A 25,948-nucleotide genomic window follows, 5' to 3' on the forward strand; every position below is an offset into this window, starting at 1 on the left:
CCTGGTGAAGGCGAGACCTCTTTATTGCAGCGGACAGACAGATGCATAGACTGGGGGGGGGGGGGGGGGGGGGGGCTGACGCCATGGAAACCAGGGAGGGGGTCCGGGGTCCTCACCCCCCCACTACCCCACCCCCAATGGAGGGGCCTGGTTCTCAGCCAGCCCCAGGGAGGGGGATGAAGCCGGGGGGGGTCACATAAAACTGCCCCCAGATGGCCGGGGGGGCAATGCATGGAGGGGCTAACAGGCCCTGCCCCTGTAGTGTCTTTTTTTGGGGGGGGCAGTGCCAGGGCCTGGGGGTCTCAAACTGGGAAACTTTTCACGGGTCCTCGTGCGAGGCTTTTTGCACGAGCTCCGCCACCAGCTTGGGGGGGGGGGGGAGGGGGGGTTGCGGAGGGTCTCAAGGCAGCTAACGAAGGGCATGATAACGAGGGGGGAGTGTCCTATAGAGGCTAACGAGCTGGGTGTGGTGGGGGGCAGTTGTGCGAGGTCAGTAGCCAAATACACTGGCTGGAATGGAAATGCCCCCGCTCGCCCCCCCGGCCCCCAGCTGGGGCTGAGGCGGGCTGGGGGGAGACACGGCCCCACGGGGGTCGGACTCGACGATCTAGCGAGGTCCCGTCCGACCCTAACATCTATGAAAAGTCCAAAGTGGGGGGGCATTAAGGGGGCCAGCATCTTGGGGGGTTAACCCCCAGATCTGTGCCCCCCCTCAGCAATCCTTGAGGGGGGGGTCTTGCCCCTGTGGTGGGGGGGCATCAATGGGTCTGTAGCACCGAGTGGCTGGATGCAGCCGCCACGTGGGGGTCAGGGGCATGGGGGGGGGGCCGCGGTATCAGCCTGGCAGGGGGTTGGGCTGGATGTGGGGGGGGGGGGTCCCAGGACTGGGGGGGGCAAGGGGAGCTGCATGGCGGGGAGCATCGGGGTACGGGCCAGGAGCCCCCGTGGGGCTGGGCGAGGGGGGAGCGCGGGCGCCCGGGTTTGGCCCCGCTCCGGGAGGGGAAACAGGAGCTGGGGGCCGAGCCCAGGCGCCCGGGCAGGCTGGGGGGCGGCGGGGCTCAGTCGGCGGCGCCCCCGTGGCGGCGCTTGGAGGGGGGCACGAGGTGGCGCGGCAGGTCGGCCGGCAGCCCGCGGCCCTCCAGCTTGGCGCCGATGAGGTGGGAGGCCAGGGCGAACTCGTCGGCGTCCAGCATGCCGTCGCGGTCCACGTCGCTCAGCTGCCAGATGCGGCCCAGCACCGAGTTGGGCAGGCGCGTGGTCACCATCCAGCTCCGCGCCTTGGGCCCGCTCAGCTTCCCGTCCTGCGGCGCCAGCGTGTAGAAGATCTCGTCGTACTTGGGCTTGTCCTTGGTCACCACCCACTCGCCGTCCTCGCCCGCGCCCTCCTCCTCCTCCTCCTCGCCCTCCTCCTCCTCGGCGAAGGGCCCGCGCATGGCCCCGGCGAAGGCGCCGCCCTGCACGTCCGGCGCCGGCGCCGCCTCCTCCTGCCGCAGCAGCGGCATCAGCTGCGCGATGTCGCGGGTCAGCAGCTCGTCCAGCGCCTCCAGCAGCCGCGGCTTCAGCGGCGGGAACTTGGTGAAGTCGTGGACCTGCAGCAGCTCCTGGGGGTTGGGGGGGAACAGGGGGCACACGTGTGTGCACACGTGGAGGTGCACGGGCATGCAAACGTGGAGGCAAGCACGCGGACATGTATGTATACGCATGGACACAGCCACACGTGGGCACATGGAGGCACACACATGGACGTGCATCTACGTGCACGGACACACATGGAGATGTGCCCATGGAAGCACACGTGGACATGTATGTATGTGCATGGACACAGACATGGACACACATGGGCCTGGAAGCAGACATGTGGACCCATGTGCACATGGACACACACACACAGAAGACGCACACGGGCATGCATGCATGTGCATGGATACACAAACACACATGGACACATGTATGTGCATGGACACATGCACGTGGAAGCACACATGGACACACAACCACACCCATGGACACACAGGCACTTGGAAGCACACACAGACACACATGGACATGCAGGATATGCATGTACACACAACCACACACGGACATGTATGCACCTGGAAGCACACCTGCAAATATAAACATGCAGATGGACACATATCTATGCGTATGGACACGCACACACATGGACACACAAACACACACATGGATATGCAAGCATGAAAGCACACAAGCATGCATGTACACACACACACATACATGCGTAAACACATACATGCACTCACACTGGCATGGACACCTACACATGCACACACAAAGACACACCCAGCACACATCTGCATGCAAGCACACATGCTCAAGAAGCACACATGTGTACACACACATACACATAGCACACCCAAACACACCCATGTGCACAAGGACACGTGTACATGCCATGGGCACTTGTGTGCACAAACACCTGCATGTACACCTATGCTCACGTACACATGCAAACGCACACATGTCAGCACACACATGCGTGCAACCCCTTGCTGGGCAGACTCCCCCGGCCCAGGCCCCATCCCAGTCCAGCCAGGTGCCAGGAGCTGGGCGCGGGCTGGCAGGAGAGGGGCAAGACGACCGCCGAGCCCAGCCCGGAGCCCGCGCTGACCTGCATGCGGGCGCAGTCGGGGAAGTCGCCGGGCGGGACGCGCTGCTCCAGCTGGACGCGGGTGAAGAGCGCGGGCAGGTCGGCGATGAGCTGCCGCTTGCGCTGCTCCTTCCCGAACATCGAGGGCATCTCGCGGCGCAGCGCGCTCAGCACGTGGGCGTGCACCTGGGGGGGGGCATGGGTCACACCCCGCATCGCACCCCGTGTCACCCCGCCTGGCCCAGCCCCCCCCCCCCCCCCCCAGCTGCATGGAGCCCCTGGCTGGGACTGGGGGCAAGCTGGGAGGCACTGGACAAGGACTGGGGCAAGCTGGGAAAGACTGAGGCAAGCTGGGGGGGTGGGACCAAGCTTGGGGCAAACTGGGAGGAAAACTGGGAGAGACTGGGACAAAGACTGGGGCAAACTGGGAAGACAATGAGGACTCCTGGGTTCTCCGAGATGGGTGCGGGGGGGGGGGGGGCAGCGGGGCCCGGACGCCCGAGTCCCCTGCCAGCGCTGGGAGGGGCACGGGGCCCGATCCTGGCAGAGGCTGGGCCCAGGGGGGGCAGGAAGCGGGGGGTCGGGAGCCCCCAGCGCACAAAGGGCTGCGGCAGGTGGCAGGAAAAGATAAGGCGGAGGGTGGGGGCCTGGCCAGCTTCCTCCCCCGCCCCCCCGCCTGGCAGGGGCCCAATCCGGCCCGATCCTGCGGCTCCGGCTGGGAGCTAGAGCCCACCCCCAGCATGGGGTGTAAACTGGAGGGGTCTGGGCAGGGATCCAGGGGGGGGCACTAATGACCGGGGTAATCAAGGCTGCGGAAACCTCGACCTCGTTAGAGGCTTAACGAGGAAACCAGGCCAGGATATGGGGGGGTGGGGGAAGCCTGTCCCAGGAGCATCATGGGAGAAATTCCTGCCCCCCACCCCAGTAAGGGGACAAGGAAGGGGCTGGGACAGGGATTGGGGCAAACTGGGAGGGCCTGGGACAAACTGGACGATGGGGAGAGGGCGGGGGGAAGAAGAACTAGGGGCTGGGGGGGGAAAGAGTTAATGCACCCCCCCCCCGGGAGCCAGGCCCAGGGCGGTGGAACATTCCGGCCCCCCCGGCCGCGCCCGTCCCGCGCCGTGGAACATTCCGGACAGGAGGCGTGAGCCCCCAGGCACCCCCCCCCCCCCCCCCCCCGTGACTCAGAGCCTCGGCTCGAGGGCAGGAGCTGGGCCCCACCGGGGGGTGCAGGTGCCCTGGGGCGGGGGGGTCCCGGCCCCCCGTGCCTCCGCGAGGTCTTGATGCCCCCCTGCTCACCTGCACCAGGTGGGCACACCTGACGAGGTCGCCGAGGTGGTGCGGGGCTCCCAGCCCACCCCCCCGCCCCAGGTGGGCACACCTGACGAGGTCGCCGAGGTGGTGCGGGGCTCCCAGCCCGCCCCCCCGCCCCAGGTGGGCACACCTGGCGAGGTGGCCGGGCCGGGCCGGGCCAGGGCAGGGCTCCCACCCCCGGGGCCCGCCGTGCCCGCTCACCCGGACGAGGCGGGCGCGCTTGACCAGGTCGCTGAGCTGGCGCAGGGCGGCGCGGCGCGGCAGGGCCTGGATGTCGTGGAAGAGGTCGAGCTCCTCCAGCTCGAAGAGGTGGCGCTGCTCGGGGCGGCACAGCGGCTCGGCCCAGAAGGAGCCCACGTAGACGCGCAGCACCTCGGGCGTGTCGAAGGCCTTGCCCAGCGCCCACAGCAGCGCCCCGTAGACGCGCAGCAGCTGCTGCGGCCCCACCGCGTCCGCCTTGTTCAGCACCACGCGCACCTTGTCCTCGTGCCCGCGCAGCGCCGCGATGGCGCCCGCCAGCTCGTCCGAGATCTCCAGCTTGTGCGCGTCGAACAGCAGCACCACGCGGTCCACGCGCTCCGCGAACCACCGCAGCACGGTCGGGAAGTCGTAGCCTGCGGGCGGGCGCGGGCTGAGCCGGACCCCCAGATACGGGGGGCCAGCCCCCCACCCGACCCCGGCACCCACTGCCCCCCAGTCCCGGGACCCCCCCGAGCACGGCTCCCACGTGGGTGTGGGGGGGGCTGCAATCGGGGCCCGGTTCCCCTCCCCCCCCACCCCGGCCCAGGTCCCTCCCTGGCGGCCCAGTGTGGCTGGACACCGGCCAGACCCCCCCTCCGGCCTCCGGTCCCAGCTTCGCACCAAAAAAGGCAAGTCTGAGCCGAGCCCGGGCCGTGTGGCACGGCCCACCCCAGAGCCAGCCGCAACCGGCTCCAGGTCCAGCCGCTGGGCCCTGCCCCAGAGGGGCCTGGGCTGCCCGGGGCTGGACGCCTGGTTCTCTGGGCAGGGAGCGGGGCTGGGGGGGAGACGGGGGTCCGGACGCCTGGGCTCTCTCCCCACTCGGGGCAGGGCTGGCTCCGAGACAGCCGTGCCCCCCCACCCCATCCCTCTGCCAAGGGCGTGGGAGAGGAGCCTCCCCGCCCTGCCTGGCTCGTGCCAGGCCCCGGGGCACCGTGCCCGCCTCAGCTCGCACGAGGGTGCACGAGGGCCCCCCCCCCCCCGGTGTTTGCAGAGCGCCAGGACCTCTGCTCCAGCTGGATTCCCCACATACCGAGGCAGGGACACCCCCCCCCGTCCCCGCCGGGGGGAGGGGGGAGCTGGAATGCAGCCCCGACCCCCCCCCCCACACACACACAACGTCCTCCCAGCCCTGCTCCAGCCCAGTTGCTGCTGCGATGCAGCCACTTCTGGGGTGCGGCACAGGGAGGGTCCTGGCCGGCTGCTGCAATGCAGCCACTTCTGGGGTGTTATGTGGTGGGGCAGAGTCTGGGGGCTGCAGGCTGTGGGGGGGGCGGGGGGCCGCACAGGACTCCTGGGCTCTCTCCTGGCTCTGGGAGGGGCATGGGGTTATGGGGGGCAAGGCCAGGCCTTGTCTAAGCAGCCCTGTGCCCGCCCCAGAAGCAGCCGCATCTCCGGGCGGGCCACGGGGGTGTGTGCAGCCCCGAGGACCCCCAATCCCAGCCTGGGGGGTCCGTGCAGCCCCGAGCACCCTCGCTGCCAGCCGGGAGCAGCGGTGGGAGCCCGTGGCGCTGAGCAGACCCTGGGGACCCCCGCCCCAGCCCCCCTCCCCAGCTGCTTCCTCTGTTTGGGAAAAGCTCCTTTGTTTTCCCTCCCGTCGCCCGGGGCTGAGTCAGTGTTTGCTGGCGCGGGGCCCGCGGGCTGGGGGGGCTTGGCACGGGCTGTGGGGCGGGACCCTGGCCCCCCGCCACCCTCGGCCCCGCGCCAGGGCAAGCCCAGAGCTGCCCAGCGCCCCCCACTGCCAGGGGTCTCCGGGCCCAGAGCCGGCAAGGAGAGGGCTCAGCATCAGGGATCCCCATCAGAGAGAGGGAAACTGAGGCACGAAGAACCCACTGCTCTGTCCCGTTAGATCTGCTGCTCCTCCCGGGAGCAGGCCCAGGTGTCCGGGCCCCCCCTGAAGCCCCCCCCGCGGGTTGCCCCCATGGTGAGCCCCCCTGCCCCTTACCCCGGTTGACGCGCTGCTTGGCCCCGGAGAGGATGCCGGGGGTGTCGATGAGGGTGATGCTCTCCAGGACCTGGTTAGGCAGCTCCGCGCACGTGAACCTGGGGGGCAGCGAGGGGGGGTGCGTTAGCCTCCGAGCTGGGGGGCCCCGGACCCCGGGTTCCACCCTGGGCCCAGGCCTCAGCTCCCCCTGCCTGGGGGGGGGGGGGCCTACAGCACCAGGTGCAGCAAGGGGGGCCGGGATGGGCTATGACGTGAGATAAGGGGTGCTTGGAGCTGTACGGACCCCCCCAGCCAAGATAAGGGGTGCTTGGAGCTGTATGGACCCCCCCAGCCAAGATAAGGGGTGCTTGGAGCTGTACGGACCCCCCCAGCCAAAATAAGGGGTGCTTGGAGCTGTACGGACCCCCCCAGCCAAGATAAGGGGTGCTTGGAGCTGTACGGACCCCCCCAGCCAAGATAAGGGGTGCTTGGAGCTGTACGGACCCCCCCCCAGGCTGGGATAAGGGATACTCAGAGCTGTATGGACCCCCCCAGCCGGGATAAGAGGTGCTGGGGGCTGCACAGACCCCCCCAGGCCGGGATCGGGCCCATCTCAGCCCTGCCCAGCACAGCTGGCGCTGTGACGCCGTCTTTCCAGGGCGGGGGGGCGGCGCAGGGACACGGGGGCCTTGGCAGGGAGCGCTGCATTCCTGACGCCTGCATCATCCTGCCCCCCCCAGCCCGGGCCTGGCTTTGGGGGGGGATCTCCCCTCCCCTGCCCTGGCATGAATCGGGGGGCAGGGTGGGGGGGGCCAGGCCGCCGGTGCCAGGGAGGGCAGGGGTGGGGGCCCAGACACCCGGGATCTCTAGTGGGGGAAGGGGGCTGGGGAGGATGGGGGCGGGGGGGGGTCTTGCAGCCCAGACATGACCCCTGGTGCAACCCCGTCCATGGGTAGAGACCCCAGGGGGGGCACAGCCCTGGTGGGGGGGGCAGGGAGAGGGGCATGCTGGGAAGACTCTGGAGGACCCAGGCCATCAGTTGCGCCCTCCGCTCCGCTCCGCTCCGGGACCGGGGCCTACTGGGGTCACACCAGTTCGGGGACCGCCTGGGGGTCCCAGCGGGGGGCGCGGGGCCCTGCCCCGGCCGGGACCCACCGGTTGAGGAAGGCGTTGCCGAAGGGGTGCAGCTTGCGGAAGGGTTTCTTGGGGTCCACGACCACGGCGTTGCCGGGCACGAGGCGCTCGGCCTCGCCGTGCATGATGGCGGTGAAGGTGTCGGTGGTGGGCTCGGGCCCCACGCGGCTGCCGGGCACGTCCTGCTCCAGCAGGTAGCGGATGAAGGTGGTCTTGCCCGTGCTGTACTGCCCCATCACCAGCACCATGGGCTTGCTGTCGAAGTCGGCGTCCTCCAGCGCGGGCGAGTGGAAGTCGTGGAAGTGGTACAGCTCCTCCACCGGCAGCAGCTTGCGCTTGTACAGCTCCTTGAGCCCCTCGGTCACCGTGCGGATCACCTCCGGCACCGCCTTCTCCTGCTTGCGCAGCCAGCTGAACATCGTGCCCCGGCTCCGGCCCCGGCCCCGACCCCGGCGTGCCCTGCCGCCCGGGAGAGCCCCCCCCTGCCCGAGCCCCGCGGTCTCCTCCGGCCCCGCCGTGGGCGCGGGGAGCCCGGACTCCTGGGCGCTCTCCAGGGAGCTGGTGGGGGGTCTCCTGCGCAGGGATCGGGTGGGCCGAGGGACCGGCGGGGTCTAGGGGCGCCCTGGGCGGGGGGATCGACTCGATCTGCAGGCGAGGGATCGGGGAGGCCTGGCGGGGGCTAGGCGTCGACTGGATCGCAGGGGATCTTCCCAGGACCCTCCTTGCCGGGGGCTGGAGGGTGGGAATCAACCGGATCCGGAGGGGCTGGATGTCTTGGAGAGGGATTGGGCACTGGCCGGATCAAGCGGGGAGTCTATAGGATCCGGAGCTGCCGGACCTCTTGGGGTGGCACCAGGGGCTAGCGGGACCTGCCCAGGGAGCAGGCAGCACTGGCAGCGCTGGGGCTACTGGATCTCTCGGCGAGGGATGAGGGATCCAGGAGAGTCCTTGCCAGGGGCTGGGCTGGGCTGGGGACCCACCGGACCTGGAGCCGCGGGCTCTGGGCGGACCAGCGGGATCTCCCCGGGGCAAACCTCGGCAGGGCTGGGACGGGGACCTGCGGGATGCGGGGAGCCCGGGCAGGGCGGGGCGGGGCGGGGCGGGGAGCTACCGCGTCCGGAGCCGCTGGGTGCCGGGGTGCCGCAGCGCCGCCGCGAGCCGGGCCGAGTCTGCGCCGGGCGGGCGGCGGCCGCGGGACCAGGGGCTGCGCGAGGCGCGGGTCGGGCCGCATTAGCATAACTCTGCATATATTAGCATACATTAGCGGGGCCCGCGCCGCGCCGGGCGGGGGCGCCACCCCGCGGTGGATGCGGGCACGGCGGGCGGGGGGGGGGGGCAGCGGCACCCCTCTCGCACTGCACCCCCCCAGCCCAGTGCCCCTGCCCCTGGGACCCCACCATAGTGCCCCCCGACCCCACCCCACTGCCCCCCCCTCAGCCCAGTGCGCCCCTGCCCCTGGGACCCCACCCCAGTGCCCCGCCCTCAGCCCAGTGCCCCCGACCCCACCCCAGTGCCCCCCTGCCCCTGGGACCCCTACCCCCCAGCGCCCCCACCCTCAGCCCACTGCCCCCTGACCCCCCTAATGCCCCCACGCCCCCTGACCCTGTGACCCCACCCTAGTGCCCCCCCACTGCCCCCCTGCCCTGTGCCCCCCTGACCCCACCCCAGTGCCCCCACGCCCCCAACCCTGTGACCCCACCCCAGTGCCCCTCACTGCCCCCTGCCCCCGTAGCCCCCCCCAGTCCCCTCCCTTCCGCGCCCCTCCCCACTCCCCAGATCCGCCCCCTCCCTCCCCCCTGCAGCTCCAGGGCTGACTGCACTGCATGTATCCCACCTGCACTGGTGAGACTGGGAGCTACTGGGATTTGTACTGGGAGCCCTGGACAGTAACCACCCCCCCCCCCCCCCGAACCATTCTGGGGTTTACGCCCCCGGCACCTGGCAGCAATTAACCCTTTCAGGGCCGGGCTGGACGGAGCTGGGATGCCCGGATCCTCCCTGAGGATTTCGGGGAGGGGAGCGGGGGCCCGGACCCCTGGGGTCCACCCTCCACTCCTGGGGGCAGTGGGGCTCAGTGGGGGGAGCCAGGACGGGGGGGCTGGGTAGGGCCAGATGCCCAGGGTCCCTTGCTTGGCCTGGTCCGGGGAGCAGGGGTCTTGGGGGTCGCTGACAGGCGGGGCTGGGTGCGCAATCCCACCCCCCACACCCAGCACGTGGGGAAACTGAGGCCTGGAGGTGGAAGCCAGGTGTCGGGGCCTGGTCTGGGGCCCCATCAGCCGCCGTCCGCTCCCCAGAGGGTTAAGGCACCTGCTGGGCCGTGCCCCACCCTGGGCGGGCTGGGGTCAACCCGGGCATCCAGGGCAGACGCGGGCAGACGCTGGCCATGGCAGCTCCGGGCATCCGTGTGCGGCTGGTGGGGGCCCCGGGCGCGACGCCCGGCCCGGCGGTGCCGTACGGGGGGCAGCGGTTCCAGGAGCTGTGGGGCCGGTGCCGGGAGCGCGGGGAGCTCTTCATCGACCCGCTCTTCGACGCCCGGCCCGCGGCCCTCGGCTACCACAACCTGGGGCCCTACACCCCCGTCGCCCAGGAGGTGCAGTGGAGGAGACCCCAGGTGAGGCCGGGCCCCGCGGGCAGGGGCCTGGAGGGGCTCCAGGGCGGGGGCTCGCCAGGCAGCTGCATGGGGCAGCGGGGAGATTGGGGGTGCTTGGGGCTGTACGAACCCCCTAGGCCGGGACTGGGGGTGCTAGGGGCTGTGCAGACCACCCCCGGCCAGGATCGGGGGCTATACAGACCCCAGCAGCAAAGCCGGAGGCCAGGACAGGTGCAGGGCAAGGAGCCTTGTCCTTCTCAGCAGCTGCACCCTTGGTCTGTTTGCTCTGCGCTTAATGAGGTGGCAGGTGATTAACAATTCACCAGGGAGACGAGGGTGGGGCAGGGCCTCGAGGCTTCCTACCTTTGCCCCCGGCACCCTCCAGGTACCAGCCACAGCCCTGCTTGCTCCAGGGCCAGCATCTGGCCAGGGATGCAGGGGACGACAGTGGTACAGGGCCCCGTCTTGCGGCACTGGTATCCCACCCATCCCACCAGCTGTACAGGCACCCGCGGGCTAGGATCAAGGGGGACCAGGCACTGTACAGACCCCTCCAGCTAGGGGCTGGCCTGGGGTAGTGTCCACCCAGGGATGGAGGGAAGGATAGCAGTATAGGAGCCCTGCTTTCTGGCACTGGTATCCCACTACTGCCACCAGCCGTCCACACCTCCCGGGCTGGCACTGAGGGGCACCAGGTGCTGTCCAGACTCCCCCCCCACCCTTCACCAGCCCCACCACGTTTGCCCCACATGGTGACCTTGCTCGCACACCGGGAGCCCCAGCAGCTGCCCCAAACCCACCCCCTCTGCCCCTAGGAGATCTGCAAGGAGCCGATGTTCATCCAGGAGGGCATGAGCCGGACAGACGTGTGCCAGGGCGAGCTGGGTAAACCCCACCCCCACCCCAGCCCCCAACACCCCTAAATCCCTTGGTGCATTGAGGCTGGAGCCCCCCAGCCCCAGGTTCGAGACCCAGCTCCTTCTCCTCCTCCCCCCCCCCCAATCTGCAGGCAACTGCTGGTTTCTGGCGGCGGCCGCATCCCTGACCCTGCGCCCCCGTCTGCTGCGGAGGGTGGTGCCCCCCGGGCAGGGCTTTGCCCCGGGGCAGTACGCCGGCATCTTCCACTTCCAGGTGGGCACCCGGGGGGGGTGGGCAATGAGGGTGGGGGGCTGAATTTGGGGCCCCCAGCAATGTCCCCAGAGGTTCCTGATTCCCATGGAAATGGGGGAGGGGGGTCTGGACATGGCAACGGGCCCCGAATCTGGGGGTTGCCATGGGAACAGGTGAGGGGGGCCATGCAGGACACCTGGCCCCAAAACTAGGGGTTGCTATGGAAACGGGGAGGGGGGTCCGGACACAGAAACAGGGGGTTGCCATGGAAATGGATGGCAACAGGCCCTGAATCCCGGGGTCACCACGGAAACATGGGTGGGGTCAAGCCACGCGGGCTGGTGCCATGTGGCAGTGCCCCCCATCCCTTCCCACAATGCACTGGGGTGACGCGCCGTGCCCCCGCAGTTCTGGCAGTACGGGCAGTGGGTGGACGTGGTGGTGGACGACCGGCTGCCGGTGCGGCACGGGCGCCTGCTCTTCGTCCGCTCCGCGCAGTCCGGCGAGTTCTGGATGCCGCTGCTGGAGAAGGCCTACGCCAAGTGAGCCGGGGCGCGCGGGGTTAACGGGGACCCCCCCAGACCCCGCCCAGGGAAACTGAGGCACAGGGCAGGGCAGGGGGCGGGTGGAACGGGCCCCGGCTGGGATAGGACGCAGGCGGGATCCCGTTGCAGGCTGAACGGGTCGTACGAGGCCATGAGCGGCGGATACATGAACGAGGCATTCGTGGACTTCACGGGGGGCCTCGGCGAGTCCCTGTCCCTCAAGACGCCCGACCCCGAGCTCTACGGCACCGTGCAGGCCGCGCTGCGCCGGCGCTCGCTGCTCGGGGCCCACATCCAGGTCAGCGGGCGCTGCACGGACCCCCACATTGGGTCTGGGGGTGCTTGGGGCTGCATGGACCCTCCCCACCCCGCTGCCAGCTGGGATCGGGGTGCTTGGAGCTGTACGGGGATCGGGACAGGGCTGGACCAGGGCATCACAGCCCCCTGCCCTGCCCTGCAGGTCTCTGGCACCCAGGACAGGGAGCAGAAGACCCTGGAGGGGCTGGTGAAGGGCCATGCCTACTCTGTCATCGGCACCTACCAGGTGAGACCCCCCCCGCACTTCCCCTCCGTGACCCCAGGATCCGACCCCAGGTGCATGGCGCTGCAGGTCGCCACCCCATCCAGACCGGCGGCTGCAGGTTGCATCCGGGGGTCACGGCAGGGCCTAAATTCACCCCCCTGCTCCTCACCCCCCTTCCAGCTTGACCTGGGGGACCGGCAGGTGAAGCTGGTGCGGCTGAGGAACCCGTGGGGCCAGGCGGAGTGGATCGGGGACTGGAGCGACAGGTGAGCGGGCAGGAGCCGGACGCTTGGGTTCTCCCCGAGCTGAGCGCTCGCTTGCACGCTCGCACGCCGCGGCTCGCACACCTCCCGGCGGCCGCAATGGTACAGGACATCCCAACTGACCCTTCGCCTTCTCCACCCAGCTCCCCGCTCTGGGCCCAGCTGGACCCGCGGCTGCGGGAGAAGTTGACCATGAAGAAGGAAGACGGCGAGTTCTGGTACGCGATGGGGGGGGGCCGGGATCAGGGGTGCTCGGGGCTGTACGGACTCCCAGGCTGGCGTGGGGGCCCTGTCGCACCCTCGCACTCCAGACCCAGCCCGTGCCCCCTACCCCTACCCCTGCCCCGCGTCACCTGCCTCTGCTGTCCATCGCCCAGGATGCAGATGTCCGATTTCCGCCGCTGCTTCGACGCCCTGGAGATCTGCAGCCTGAGCCCGGAGGCGCTGGCTGGGCAGGAGGAGGAGGAGGAAGGCGGTGGCTGGAGCTCCCAGACTTTGCGGGGCCGCTGGGTTGCCGGGTACAGCGCTGGGGGGCACCGGAGCTACAACCAGGGTACGGCCCGGGCAGGGGGCGTCCTCCCTACCCCCCAGCCTCCCAAGTGGGGTGATCGGGGTAGAGACCAGGGCTGGGGGGGCCAGGGGCTGCGTTCTTGGGGGACCCTCCCAAATCTCCACTCCCCCGCCAGGGTCCTACTGGATGAACCCCCAGTTCTACGTGGCCCTGGAGGAGCCGGACGCGGCCGAGGGGGAGGGTCCGGGCCCCGCGCCCACCTGCACCCTCCTGGTGTCCCTGAGCCAGTGCAGCCGGCGCCAGGCGCGGCGCCAGGGCCAGGACTTCCTGCCCATCAGCCTCGCGATCCTGAAGGTACCGGCCAGGATCGGGCCCCGCCTCTGCCCTGCCCTCAGCCAGGATCGGGGCCCCGCGGCTCCCGCTCACCTCTGGTCTCTCTTCCAGGTGACGGAGGAGGTAACTGTCCGCGACCGGGCACGGGCCCCCGGCCCCCCAGCTGGGACGTACCACGTCAAGAGGCCACGGGGTGGGGACAGGGTCCCTGAGATCAATCGGGGCCAGGGCCGGGGCCGTGGCCTGGTCCACGCCAGGTCCTGGCTGGGTCTCTGCTGGGTGGGTCCGTGCCACATCCATGCCCCCGTGGCCGGGTCCGTGGCTCAGGTCCAGTCTCCGGCAGTACCTGGCGGCCCCGAGCACGGCATGGCAACGGGATCTGCTGTCGAGGTTGCCAGCCGTGGCCCAGACGCCCTACGCCTACCTGCGGGACGTGACGCTGCGCTGCCGCCTGCCGCCCGGCCACTACCTGGTGGTGCCCAGCACCTACCGCGCACTGGACGAGGCCGCCTTCGTGCTGCGCCTCTTCGCCGAGCGCACGCCCACGGCCCGGTGAGTCCTGGGCATTTTGGGGAGGGGGCTGGGGGGCACCGGGACCTCTAGCAGGCTGCGGCCACAGAGCTGCCACACGTGGCCCCCGACTCCCACGTGACGAAGCTGCCGGCCGCGGCCTTGTGTCTTCCAGGGAGATCAGGGACGAGATCTGGGAGGACGCGAGGCCCCTGAAGGTACCTGCGTCCCCGGCCCTGCCCAGCCCCCTGGTGTGTGAGCATGTCCACACGCATGTGCAGGGACACCAGTGGGCGTGTGCGAGTGCACATGCATGCCTGGGTGGGGCATGTGTACATGTCCGTGAGTATGCGCCTGCATGAGCATGTGGGCGTGCATGCATGAGCATGCGCGAGCATGTGGGTATGTGCACAAACATGTGCATGCATGAGCACAAATGTGTGTGTGTACTGGCCTGGGGCTGCTCCCCCCATGGTGGGGGTCTTGCCCTCCCCAGCTGACCTCCATCCCCCAGGGCTTCCCCGACGCCGACACCTTCCAGCAAACCTTCCTGCAGCTCGCGGGGCCGGTGAGTGGGGGCACGGGGGGGGGGTTGGTGCTGGGGCCCCCCCAGGGCCACATCCTGCCTGGGCCAGGCCTGGGGGGGCTGCAAAGCCCATCAATTAGCACCAGCAGGTAATGTGGGGAGGGGGAGAGCTGGCCCTGGCCCCCTCGTGCTCAGCGCCCGCTTCCCGCCCCCAGGACCAGCAGGTCGACGCCGCCCGCCTGTGGGAGATCCTGAACCGCATCGTCACCAGGCGTGAGTCCTGGCTCTGTGCCCCCCCGGCCCCCGCAGCCAGCTGGCTGCCAGCCCCCGCCCCTGCTCCGACCATTAGCTCTCACTCCCCCCTCCCCCCCATGCCAGGGGACCCCAGGAGTCCTAGCTGCCCCCCCTTGCAGTGCTCCCCCCTTCCTGTCTCAGAGGCAGGGAAAGGACCCAGGCACCCCGCCCCCCCCCCATAGCTAACCATTAAATCCCAGTCTCCCTGCCCTGGAAACTGAACCCGGGCATCCGGGCGCCCAGCTTTGCTCTGACCACTAGGCCTCCCTGCCCCCCCCGCAGAGCCCCGCATGCAGGCCGACGGCTTCTCCCTCGAGTCCTGCCACAAGATCGTCCAGCACTTCGACGTATCCTTTTTGGGGGGGTCAGAGGTCACCTCGTGGGGGATGGTTGAGGGGCACCGGACCCCACCTGGCACTCCCGCCCCTCCCCTCCCTTCCCCAGGGCTCCTGGGGGTGGACACGACACATCACGCGTGTCCGTGGCGTGTTTTCCTCAACCCGTGGGCGCCAGCGCAGGGGCCGGGGCCGCTTGGCCCTGCCAGACTTCCGGGACCTGTGGAGCAGGATCAAGGAGTGGGAGGTGAGGGGCCGGGAGCGGGGCGCGAGTTCGAGTCCTGCCCCCGCCAGCGCCCAGCACGAGGCCCCTGTAGCAGTCGTGCGAGGCCGCGTGCACGAAGACCGGGCAAGCTGCGGCTCACGTGTGGGTGGGGGGAGCACACGGAGGCCTTCCATGATAGCAGACGGGGCCCCCGGCCCAGGAGCCACTGGGCGCTAATGGTCAGAGCTGGGGCGGGGGCAGGACACCTGGGTCCTTTGCCCAGTGCAGGGAGACTGGGAGCTAATGGTTAAAGGTGGGAGCAGGGTGGGGGGAAACTTTCCCTGCCCCCGAGACAGGCGGGGGGTGCATGGCAGGGGGCAAGAGGTGGTCACGGCGGGGGGGGGGGGTCTGAGCCATGAGCCCCCCATTGCAGGCTGTGTTCACCCGCTTCGACGAGGACGGCTCGGGCACCATGAACATCCACGAGATGCGGCTGGCGCTGGAGGCGGCGGGTGAGGGCGGCGCGGCCGCGATGGGGGGGGGGGGGGTTATGCCTGGACCACGTGCTGTCGTGGGGGGGGGGGGGGTCTAACTGCTCCTCCCCCCAGGTTTCCACCTGAACCAGGAGCTGAATGAGGCCGTCACGGGCAAGTACCGGGACCAGGGGCTGCAGCTGGACTTCGACGGCTTCGTCTCCTGCCTCGTGCAGCTGGAGGCCATCTTTCGTAAGAGCCTGGGGTGGGGGGGGGTGAGAGCAAAGGTGTGCGTTGTGCACACGCGTGTGCGAGGGGCTGCGAACCCAGCCCCGGGGTGAACCAGGCCCCGTGCACACACGTGTGCTGCCCGTGCGCTCACCCCCGCCCCCTCTGCGCAGGGCTGTGCAAGGAGCGGGACCGCAACAGCGACGGGGTGGTGACCATGACCCAGCAGGAGGTAAGAGGGGCCCGAAACCCCCGCGGGGTCTGCCCAGCGGAGACCCCCGCGGCCGTGCTGAAGCCCCCTCCCCTCTGGTCTTGCAGTGGCTGGCGCTGGTGGCCCTCACCTGACACGGAGTCGAGAAAGGAGTCGCGTCCCACCCAGGTGAGGAGACCCCTTTGCTCTCGCCCCGCTGGGAATCATCTGGCAAGGAAGTCCTGGGGTCCCCCCACCCCGCGCCCAGCTCCTCCGTTCACCCCTGGGCAGGCGGGAGCGGGCCACGCGAGGGGTGTCGCAGCCGGGTTCTTTGCTGCAGCTTCCTCGGGCCGTGGGGCTGGCAGGGACCCCCAAAGGGCACGTCTAGTCCCACCCTGGCCCTGGCCCGGGGCAGGATCAGCCCCATCCAAAGCAGCCCGGACAAGCCCAGCATCCAACCCCCCCCGGGAGACGACCGTCCACCTTGCTGCAGGGGGGCTGCGGCTGCCAATCTCATTTGTCTAGTGCATGTCCTGCGCCAAATACTGCGGGCCACCAGCGGGGATTCTCCTGGAGCAGGAGGGTGCATGGAGAATCCCCGCTAATTAATAGGTGCTGCAGAGAGCCCAGGCCAGGCTGTGCCCCTGTTATGGAGGAAGGCAAGACCTCCCAGTCTGGACCAGTCTGAGTGGGGTGGGGAGGGGAAATATCTTCCTGGCCCCAATGCAGCATTGGGCTGAGCCTGAGCGCGGGGGCGAGACCCTCCAGCCAGGACCCTGCGGGGTTGGTGCCAGGAGGAGCATTGGCACAGCCCGGCCCCATCCCCAGTGCCTCAGGGGTGGGGAAGCTTAACAGCCCCCCCGAGACATGGAGCAGGGCGCTGGATAAAGCCAGGAGACACCGGGATGCCCGTGGGGTCTGGAGACCGCTGTGATGGGGTCTCTCTCCCCGTACGGTGCTTTGTTCCACGCCGGCTTCAGACTCCCTCCGGCTTCCCTCTGGGGCGCGGCAGCCCCGTGCGGAGGAGAGAGGAGCCTGAAAGCCCCGGCCCCGTATCGCTTGTCTGACGCGCCCGTCCCACGGGTGTCACGCTTCAGAAGCGTGACAATTCAGGTGGGAAGAGACATGGGGAGGTCACGTCTAGCGCAACTCCCTGCTCCAAGCAGGACCAGCCCCAGCTCCATCATCCCAGCCAAGCCTTGGTCCAGTTGGGTCTTAAACACCTCCAAGGATGGAGGTTGCACCACCGCTCGGGGGAGCCTGCTCCCGCGCTGCACCTCCCTCCTCGTGAGAAAGTGCTTCCTAATCTCCAGCCTCACCTGCCTTTGCTGCAGCCTGAGCCCATTGCTCCTCGTCCTGTCATCCGCCCCCACTGAGACCAGCCCAGCTCCATCCTCTTTGCAGCCCCCCTTGAAGGCTATTAAATCCCCCGTAAATCAGCCCCGTTCCCTCAGCCTCTCCTCATCCACCACGTGCCCCAGCCCCCCAACCCTCTTCACCGCCCTCCCCTGCGCTCTCCCCTTAGCCCCCGGGCTGCTCCGGCACCGGCACCGGCCCCTTCCCATCTCGACCGGCAAAACGCGCGCTAACCAACCTGGCTGACCCTCCGGACAGACACACGGACGCGGCCCTGTTACCGTTTTTAAAAAGAAGAGCGATTTAATTTACACAGAAGTACTAAATGTACATAATTCTTTAAAAAAATTGTTATACACAATAAATACAGTACAAAATTATTTTATAGTACTATATTTTGTCTCGGAACTGTGATAGCGTTCACTGGTACCAGCGGGGCAGGAAAGGAAAGGAAAGGAAAGGAAAGGGGGTGGGTTTACCTGTAGCAGGAGCGTGGGGTGTTCTTTCCTCTCCTTCCTTTTCTTTTCTTTTCCTTTTCTTTTTTGCAAGTGTCGCTGTTCGGTTTTCTTTGGGGGGCGGGGGGCAAGGGCAGAGGGACGGGTAGAGATTGCATTCGATTCTAGAGTCTCTGCTACATCGAGAGGCGGCTACAAGAGGCCGAGAGGAAAAACCTCGTCCAAGCTCTCTCCTAAAAGAGGACGAACCCCCCCACACCCCCCATGGCAAGAGGGAGGTTCAGTCGCTCGTTCCCAAACTCACGGGATTTAAAAAAAAAAGCCAAAAAGCCAGAATTAAAAATCACCATTGAAGTTGCCTTCCCCCGACAGCGAGACAAGCCGCCGCTCCGAAAAGGGAACTCTCTGGTTTGTTTTATTTTTAATGCATCCGTCTTGCAGAGAAAGGAGATTAAAAAATAACAAAGAGGCTAACGATCCCCAAATCCACACTTTCTTTTAGATTGAAAAAAAAAAATAAAATTAGACGCTAAAACAAAACCCAAATGATTTCATATACATTTTTTTTTTTATATATCTATAGGTATATATAAAAAAAGGAAAAAAAAATAAATAAGAAATCACCAAATGTTTTGAACCTGGTCATGCCTTATTGCTACCTAACCAATCCTCTCGGTAGAGGTGACGACGGGGCGATGGAGGGTCGCGCGAGCGTTGACTTCGGGGTTTTTGGAGCTGGTCAGGGTTTTGTGCTGTCTCTGTGGACGCTCCTTTTGGGGGGACGCCAACATCACATCCTCCACCGCACAATAAAAAGCCACCTCTGCTTCACTTGGCTTCGAACTATCCTGGGAGATGATCATATTAGGAAAGAAGGAGACCTCCCCTGTGGGCTAGGACCGGGGGGGAAGGTCCTCCCCAAACAGCCAGCCTCGAGGAGCTGGAGGAACCGAGCAGGTTTCCCGACCGGAGGCATTCAGAGCCGCTGGGGTCGAAGGCAAAATGCCCCAAGCCGTTTTGGGAGCTGACGGGGGGATGAGGTGGGAAAAGCAACACTGCTACTTGCTTTTAAAGCAAAATTTGATCAACTGGAACAACTGGCGGGGAAACTGAGGCACAGACCCGATCCGTAACCCACCCCAACCCCGACGCTGCTGGTGGGTGGACTCGATACGAACCCGCTCTCGGCAAAGACGGAGAGGAAAAAAAAAAAAAAGACCCTTTCAACTTTCTTTTTTTTTTTTGGTTAAATGATGCCCCTAAAACAAAACAAAACAAAACAAAACAAGCCGAGAAAAGGAGAAAAAAGTTGTCCTCGTTAAACTGCAATTTCCTTTAAGACACAGAAACTTCTCTCTACTTCACAAGACACGTCAAGGTTAAAAGAAGAAGAAATGGGTGAAGAACTGTTCGGGCAACGCTCCAAGCTCTCTGCAGCGGGTTGCATTATTCGGGAGGGATAGTGTCATCTTTGAGGATGCCCGACAAGGCCGCTGGGGACGGGAAGGGGGCTGGGGACGTGGGTATGGAGGCGAAGAAGTTGTAAAGCAACGGGGAGGGGAAGATACTCTAGTGTTGGTCTCCCATGTTGACCGTCGTGGGTCTCGAGCTGGGGAGAGAGGCAATAAGGCTGGCCGGCGAGAAGGAAGCCGGAAGAGATGCCCCCTTCTCATCTCTCCGCGAAGTTCAAGTGCGCTCACGGCTAGTAAAGAGCAGGACGCTGGCTTATAAAGCATCTTGGGGAGCTGGGGTCTTGGCTGCATCAGCCTGGGACTTGACCCCCTGACCAGGAGGGACATCGGGATACTTTAAGGCCCCTTTTTGTGAACAAAAAAGGTCCAAGGTTTCCAAAATCTCTCAGTCTCTGGGAAATGCAGAAACCCGCGTGAGGATATCAGGCTTCGTCCTGGAGATGCCCACAGCGAGAGGCGGGGGTGTCGGGCACCTTAAAATCCGAACCGCAGAGCTCAGCGCGGGCTGGCAAAGAGCAGAGAGCCAGGAACGCCCAAATGTGCTCATGGATCTGGAAAGCAGGATCTCCCTGGAAAGAAAAGGGGAGCAGCAGAAGAGAGAAACAACGGGAGCGCTCGCGCGGGGCTGAGCTGTTCACCGAGCTCGAGCGCAGGCCTAGCTCGTGTCGTCTGCAAAAGCGCCTGGAGAGAAGCCAAAAGGCCGGCCTGCGGCTTCACCGTGCGCATCTCTATCGCAGGTGGGGGGAGCCGGAGCTGCCGATTACCAGGGGACGAGGTGGAAAAGCCCTGTATAGACACCGGTGCACGCTGGAAAGTCAAGGCCGGCGCAAAAGGATTCAGAGCCCCACAGACAGCAAACCCATGGGGCACGGAGAGAAGCCAGATTAAGCTCGTGGCAGCCAGAGGCAGGTCGCATCTCTGCTGGCTTTGCAACCAACTGCAAGGCACCCCTAACATGCGGAAGGGACCTCCAACGCGTCCCAAGAGCTTCCTGCCTAACTCAACGCCATCTGCCTAGTGCAATGCGGCCCCGTCCCCCGGCAGCTGGAGGAGCCGTGCCTGCACCCGTCCGCCTCGACAGGGCCTAGGGCAGGCATCGCAGGGTCCAACCTTCACAGCCCACGGGTGAAGCAACAGGCGCACAACAGGCACCGACCTCGCACGACCCCCCCAGTGCTGCACCGGTCGGCTCGCTTCCTACCCCCACCCCAGCTCCAGGGGATGTCAGTGAGTTTTAGCGCTGGTATCTGTGGGACCGAGGAAGAGCGTCGCCGGGATATGCCAAATCCCGAGTGACAATACAGACAGGGGTAAGGCAGGGGTTGGGATCACGGTGGAAAGAAAGCAGGAGGGCTGCGGTTCTCAGCTGGGACCCCCCTCACGCAGGCAGCTTCCCAGTTGAATTGCTGCTATCACGCAGGGTGGGAAAGACAGTCGTGAGCCAGAGATAACAACACTGCCGTGAGAGTCCTGGGATACCCAGGCCCCCCGTGCCCACCCCAGAGGCAGCCGCATCTCAGCAGATCCCTGAAAAACCACGAGACTAAAACTCTAGGAGTGAAATGGGTTCACGCCAGTTTTACGAGCTGCTCTGCCGAGTGCGGGGCCCACCTAACACCGTAGGGTAGGAGCTGCACGCGTGTGTGCAAGCACACGCAGAAATAGGACACGCCTATGCGAGCTTTATGGTTATGGTTTCTAGCGTGCCTGCTGCACGAAGCAGCCGCTCTGGCCTGGTTTCTCTCCAAGCGCTCAGAAGCATTTCAGCATTGGAGAAAGAGATGCTTAAAAGACAAGGGATAAGGAAGGATGAAACCCCATTTGCGCTCCCAGAGGATCAGAGCAGAAGAAATACCGTGCGAGAGAAAACACTAGAAGGTAGCGGCGACAGATGCCGGCGTTCGCACGGGACTGGGGTGGGGAAGCTGTCAGCCGTGGTGCTTTGCTTGCAAATCCAGGGGAAGGTTTCCCTGGCCCAGCTGCAACACAGAAGAGTTTGCTCCGTGCACTCGGCTTTCTCTTCACCTCTCCCCAGGCAGCGAAGACCCCTGGGGTGTGCAGGGCACGGTCCCCTTCCCCAGGTTTCCACCTCTGCGCAGTCTCTCTCCATGCAGCCGACAGGTCCACAAGGCACACAGCCGGCAGGTGGATTTGGAAGGGTTCCCTCTCTCCCATCCAGCCGGCAACTGGAGAGGCCGAGGATCCTCACCAGCCCTTCACAACCCCCCTGCATCATCTCTTGAGCTGCTCGATTCAAGCATCACTAATGGAAAACCTCTCCAAGGAGGTGCCGGGCTGATATGGCGTGGGCTGCTATTGCATCCTTGGGGGTGAAGAAGGAGCAGAAGGTAACAAGATGCACGGCACCGATACCGGATGGCATGGGGACTCCGACCGTCTTGGAAATGGAAGCAAAGCTCGAAGGGGACAAGCGACACTCTCTGTACGTGCCGGCTGTCACAGCTTGCACGCAAAACACAGGCGTGCAGCTGGTCTCATCCGCGGGGGGAAAACATCTAGCCAGGGAGGGGGGAGATAAGGCATGATCGGGGCTATTCGGGGCCTCCTCGGAGCTCCTGGCAGGAGCGGCTGTATTGCTTTTGGAAGGCCGCCTGATGCGCACACATCCTGGCGTCGCCTGTAGCACGGGTCGCCCGCCTGTCACTGTGAGACTGACCAGAAACCCGGATACATCCACAATGGAGCGAGAGCACGTGGGGGGAGGACAGGGGATGGTGAGAAGGGAAACGCTGCTTCCAAACCAAACAGTTCCCCTCTCAACTCCGGCCGGCAGCTTTAAGGGATCAACAGAGGAGAAGAAACCGCTGGGAGTGTGAACAGAAGGCGAGCGTCAGGATTTGGGCTCCATAAACACCACCCCCCGCCCCAGGGGAAAGGACCCAGTGGCTGAAATTGGCACTAGATCAAATGGGGCGTCTCCATCTGCCTGCTTCTGGGGTCTGGCGCCTGCAGAAAGTGGAAGGAAGAAGCCGGGGGGAAAGAGCGGATGAAACAAGTGACTGATGGAGCTGACAGCCAAGAGCCAGGGTCACAGCGGACCCAGCGAAAGCATTCGTGATGGGGATGACTTGGGGGGGACGGGACTCAGGGTCCAGGCTGGGGGGGGGACTGGAAAGGCAGGAGCCGAGTCCCACGAAGGGCACGGAGAACGAAAAGGAAAAGGGCCTTCTTTATGGCTTCACAAGAGAGGAAGGGGGCACCCGATGCATGGCCAAGAGGGCAAGGAAGAGCAAAGCCCTCCGAGGGGATGAAGCAACAGAGACGGCAGCTGTGTCAACGTTCGCGCTCGCCTGGCTCTGCGCAGACAGTGGCAGGCCGGACTCGCAGACCAGACGTGCCCGAACCCACAGCCCGGCTGCCTTGGAAAGCAACACGCAGCCCTGGAAATCCCCTTGCCTGGCGACAGCCCCCACTCTCCCATGCCCCCCTCCCACCTGGGACACGTCCTGGTTCATCTGTAAACTTTGCAGTCTGGTGCTTAGTGTTTGTATTTCCTTGCTGGACAGGGGGGGCCGGAGCGGGGGGTTTCTTCTTGCCCTGGGCTGGCTGATGAGAGGGTCTGAAAGCCCGCGTGGGATACAGGGAATAACTTAAACAAACGAATCGGTGATGCAACGGCGCCTCTCGCCCCACCCCAGTGTCCTGCCGGCTCCGTCTACAATCCCTTCGAAGCTGGAAGGCCGCTGGGGTGGGCTGGAGGCGGGGGAGCCATCTACAGTCCCTTCAAGGGTGGAAGGCCGCTGGGGCAGGATAGAGATGGGAGAGGGGAAAACCAGACCCATCGGGGGATTCGTTACAGACTCTACATTACACAGCCGATGCTACCCAGGGGCCTGTCGCCCCCGCCCGCCCGCCCGCCGGATTCTCGCTCGCCGTCAGCGCGCGGGTTTGACGGCATGAGCGTGCGGTACATCATCCCACCTCCGCTCCGTCCTCGGTGACATCCCAAACCCATCGTATCAATGCAGCGGCGTTCGGACGCCCTCCTTCCCCCCCACCCCCCAACTCCCATCGGCGCCAGGCCCGAACAGTCGGGTCTCCGGTAGGTGGCACCGGGCACTCCCCCCCCACCCTGCCCCACCTTTACCGCCAGCAAGAGCGTCTTCTTCGGTCCTTGCTAATTGTCCCGTGCCCGCTGTGGGCATCTGTTATCTGTTCAACGTCCTCGCTCCAAGGCCGCCGTTGTGATTTGGGGCAAGGTAAGCGTCCGTGCGGTGGACGGGCGACGAGAAGGGGGAAGAAGAGGAGTTATAGGAGGAGGAGGGTGTCCGGATGGCCTGGCCCCCAGTCTGAGGTTGCTGCAGGTTGAGGATGCTGTCGATGGCACTCTGAAGGTGCTCGTTGAGGGAGTCGTCCTGGGGGCTGTCGCTGGAGAAGCTGGCGTTGTCTACGTCGAAGGACTCGGACTTGCGGCGCTTGGCGGGGGGCAGGGGCACGTCCCAGGTGAGCTCCGCGCCCGAGCTGTGGTCGGGGGGCTCCGTTTTGATCATCCCACGGTAAAACTCGTCCTCCACTTCCGCGAGTTCCTTCATAAGGCCACTAGTGGCGTCGTCCGGCTTGGGCGGAGCGGGGCTGCCCTGTAACCCCAGGGCCCGGGTGTCGCTCCGGTTGAAGAACAGCAGCTTGGAGCCCTCCTCCGGCCGGATCTTCTCGGCCACCGCAGGACTCTCGTGGGTTTTGAGGGAGGTGATGACACTGCGCGAACTGTCCTCTTGCTTGAGGGGGCCGGCGTCGGCCTTGGGGGCACCCCCCTTGGCATCAGTGGCTTTGTCGGCCACGAAAGCGTCCACGTTCTCGCGGTAGGTCTTGCGAAGCGGGAGCCGGCAGTAGGTCGCCACGGGCTTCTTCTCAGCCGGCGCCGGGGCCACATGGTCCACGGTGCCGTTCATCTGACCCGGGGCGGTGGCCACAGGGGGGGTGGAGGTGGCCACGGCCGGGGTGGTGTGCTGGTCGGGCGCCTTGATGACGGTGCACACGGGGGGCGGCTGGTGAACGGGATCCAGGGCCGTGTTGTGCACCACTTTGCTGAGCCCGGCTTCCTGCTTGATCTTCAGCTTGAGGCCGATGCGGCTCCGGGCCTCGTAGGTTTTGATGGGAGGCTTGCTCCGGGAAGGCAGTGCGTCTTCATCCCCGTCCAGGGAGGGCGAGGCCTTGGCCCAGGTGACGGATGGGGAGCCCCCACTGTGTTTGATCACCAGCTTGGTGGGGTTGATGGGGCCGGGCGTCTGCGCCGGAGGCACCTTGAGGCTTTCAGAGGCTGGGGCGGCGCTGGAGGCGGAGGCGAGAGCCGTGGAGGATGGGAGGCTCTGGGAGCGGGATGACGACACGTACTCATCTGCAAACACAAGAAGGGACACGTCAGGGGGCAGCGCGGGATCAGAGCGACACAGACCAGTGCACTTCGGCCCCACGGGCCATAAGGATGTTGGGCCACGGGGGACCTCGCAAGGTCCAATCCAGCTAAAAGCAGGATGGTCCCTGATGCAAACACTTGCTAATTAATTCACCCTTAGCCCAGGGAGGAAGTTTTATCCCCATCTAATAGCTGGGGTGAGACCCTGAGAGTCTGCCCTATCTAAAGCTCCCAGACCACCCACAAAGGCATCTCAGTTATTGCTTTCACACATCCATGGTCCCCCCACATTCAGCCAGGGTTTTTTTTGCTTTTAACTCCAAATTCTCCCCCCTCTTGTGATCTCTGGCTTGCGTTTCTCAATCTCTCTCCTCTCTCTGAGGCTTCTGCTTGTATCTTCTCTGCACCGTGTCCCTTACGCGCTCGGACAGAGCGCACCGTGAGAGCAATATGATCATTCATAAAGCCACCCACAGTCCTTCACTCACAACCTGCCCAGCAGGAATCATTTCAGAGCCGCGATAACGTGGCCGGTCACCTTCCAGAGGCAACCGCTTCGTCACAGTTTTCCCTTTAGGCTATGCTGCTTTTCTCCTGCTTTCAAACATCTGTCCAGCTCCCTCGAGAGGAGACAAGCCAGTTTCTAGGGCTGGGAAAGAGATGCCATAAATTAAGCACGTGCACAGTAAGCAAAAAGGGATCTGGAATGGGGCCAGCTGAGAACTGCAAAGAGTCTGTGCATCAAAGGCTGCAGCTACCAGCATCTTTCAGATGGGGATGGCAGGAGGGGAATATGGACCCCACTTCATGCAGCAGCACTCCGACTTGTGCCTCTGGCTCAGGGAGGAAGGAGGAGGGGGTCAGAGACTGGCACTTTCTGAAGCCAGCAGGTTTCAATTCTGCCCTTAGAAACATCCTGCTGGAAAGCATCCTCTAACCGAAGCTGGAAGAGAAGGGGCGTGCGAATACCTCGGTACCCCTCTACAAGACATATCCAACCTGGTTTCTCCTTCGCCAGCTGCTTATCCAGCGCCAACGTGGTCTTTTCCTCCTGAATAAACATCCGGTCGATCATCACCATCTCCGCGGAAGGGCTGACTCTCTGCGGATGGAGGACAAAACCAGGTGGAAGTGGAAGAGAGAAAGGTATGTTAGGATCCAGGGCTTGAAGTTGCCCAGATAGACTGAAAACAGCCTCTGCTTTCTATGCAGCATGGGGTAAAAGAATCACAGCTGTAATACCAAGCTGGTAGCCTCATTTAATTTTAGAAAATGAGGGTGGACGGGACCTCCGGAGGTCACATCTAGTCCAACCCCCTGCCCCAAGCAGGACCAGCCCCAACTACATCATCCCAGCCAAGGCTTGGTCTAGCCAGGTCTTCAAAACCTCCAAGGATGGAGACTCCCCCACCTCTGGGTAACCTGTTCCAGTGCTTCA

At 65.4% G+C, this 25,948-nt stretch overlaps 3 protein-coding genes across 7 annotated transcripts in view; 1 reads left to right on the plus strand and 2 right to left on the minus strand.

The window, feature by feature from the left end:
* Positions 1–5: 5 nt before the first annotated feature.
* Positions 6–7,827, minus strand: EHD2 (EH domain containing 2). The gene is made up of 5 exons (XM_059719382.1): positions 7,239–7,827; positions 6,105–6,202; positions 4,124–4,536; positions 2,630–2,794; positions 6–1,601 (listed from the first exon to the last, which is right to left on the minus strand). The coding sequence occupies exons 1-5, from the start codon at positions 7,634–7,636 to the stop codon at positions 1,059–1,061; spliced, it is 1,617 nt and encodes a 538-aa protein (XP_059575365.1). The 5' UTR covers positions 7,637–7,827; the 3' UTR covers positions 6–1,058.
* Positions 7,821–17,589, plus strand: CAPN12 (calpain 12). Its single transcript, XM_059719383.1, is given in 22 exon segments — positions 7,821–9,828; positions 10,623–10,692; positions 10,817–10,938; positions 11,326–11,459; positions 11,592–11,760; positions 11,923–12,006; positions 12,166–12,251; positions 12,392–12,466; positions 12,626–12,801; positions 12,935–13,113; positions 13,204–13,456; positions 13,458–13,644; positions 13,778–13,853; positions 14,117–14,170; positions 14,344–14,401; positions 14,705–14,769; positions 14,936–15,004; positions 15,396–15,474; positions 15,571–15,687; positions 15,837–15,895; positions 15,982–16,042; positions 17,379–17,589. Coding segments are annotated over 21 exon segments (2,367 nt in total). The 5' UTR covers positions 7,821–9,600; the 3' UTR covers positions 16,009–16,042; positions 17,379–17,589.
* Positions 17,487–25,948, minus strand: part of BICRA (BRD4 interacting chromatin remodeling complex associated protein) — a 113,875-nt gene continuing 105,413 nt past the window's right edge. For all 5 annotated transcript variants that reach the window (XM_019482999.2, XM_059719380.1, XM_059719379.1 and 2 more), the window contains 2 exons: positions 25,510–25,612; positions 17,487–24,492 (listed from right to left, as the gene is read on the minus strand). In XM_019482999.2, coding sequence (XP_019338544.1) covers positions 23,306–24,492; positions 25,510–25,612 — 1,290 coding nt within the window. In that variant the 3' untranslated portion in view covers positions 17,487–23,305. The remainder of the gene's footprint in view (positions 24,493–25,509; positions 25,613–25,948) is intronic.

This window comes from Alligator mississippiensis, chromosome 15 (genome assembly GCF_030867095.1).
Source record: "Alligator mississippiensis isolate rAllMis1 chromosome 15, rAllMis1, whole genome shotgun sequence".
Lineage (NCBI taxonomy): Eukaryota > Metazoa > Chordata > Crocodylia > Alligatoridae > Alligator > Alligator mississippiensis.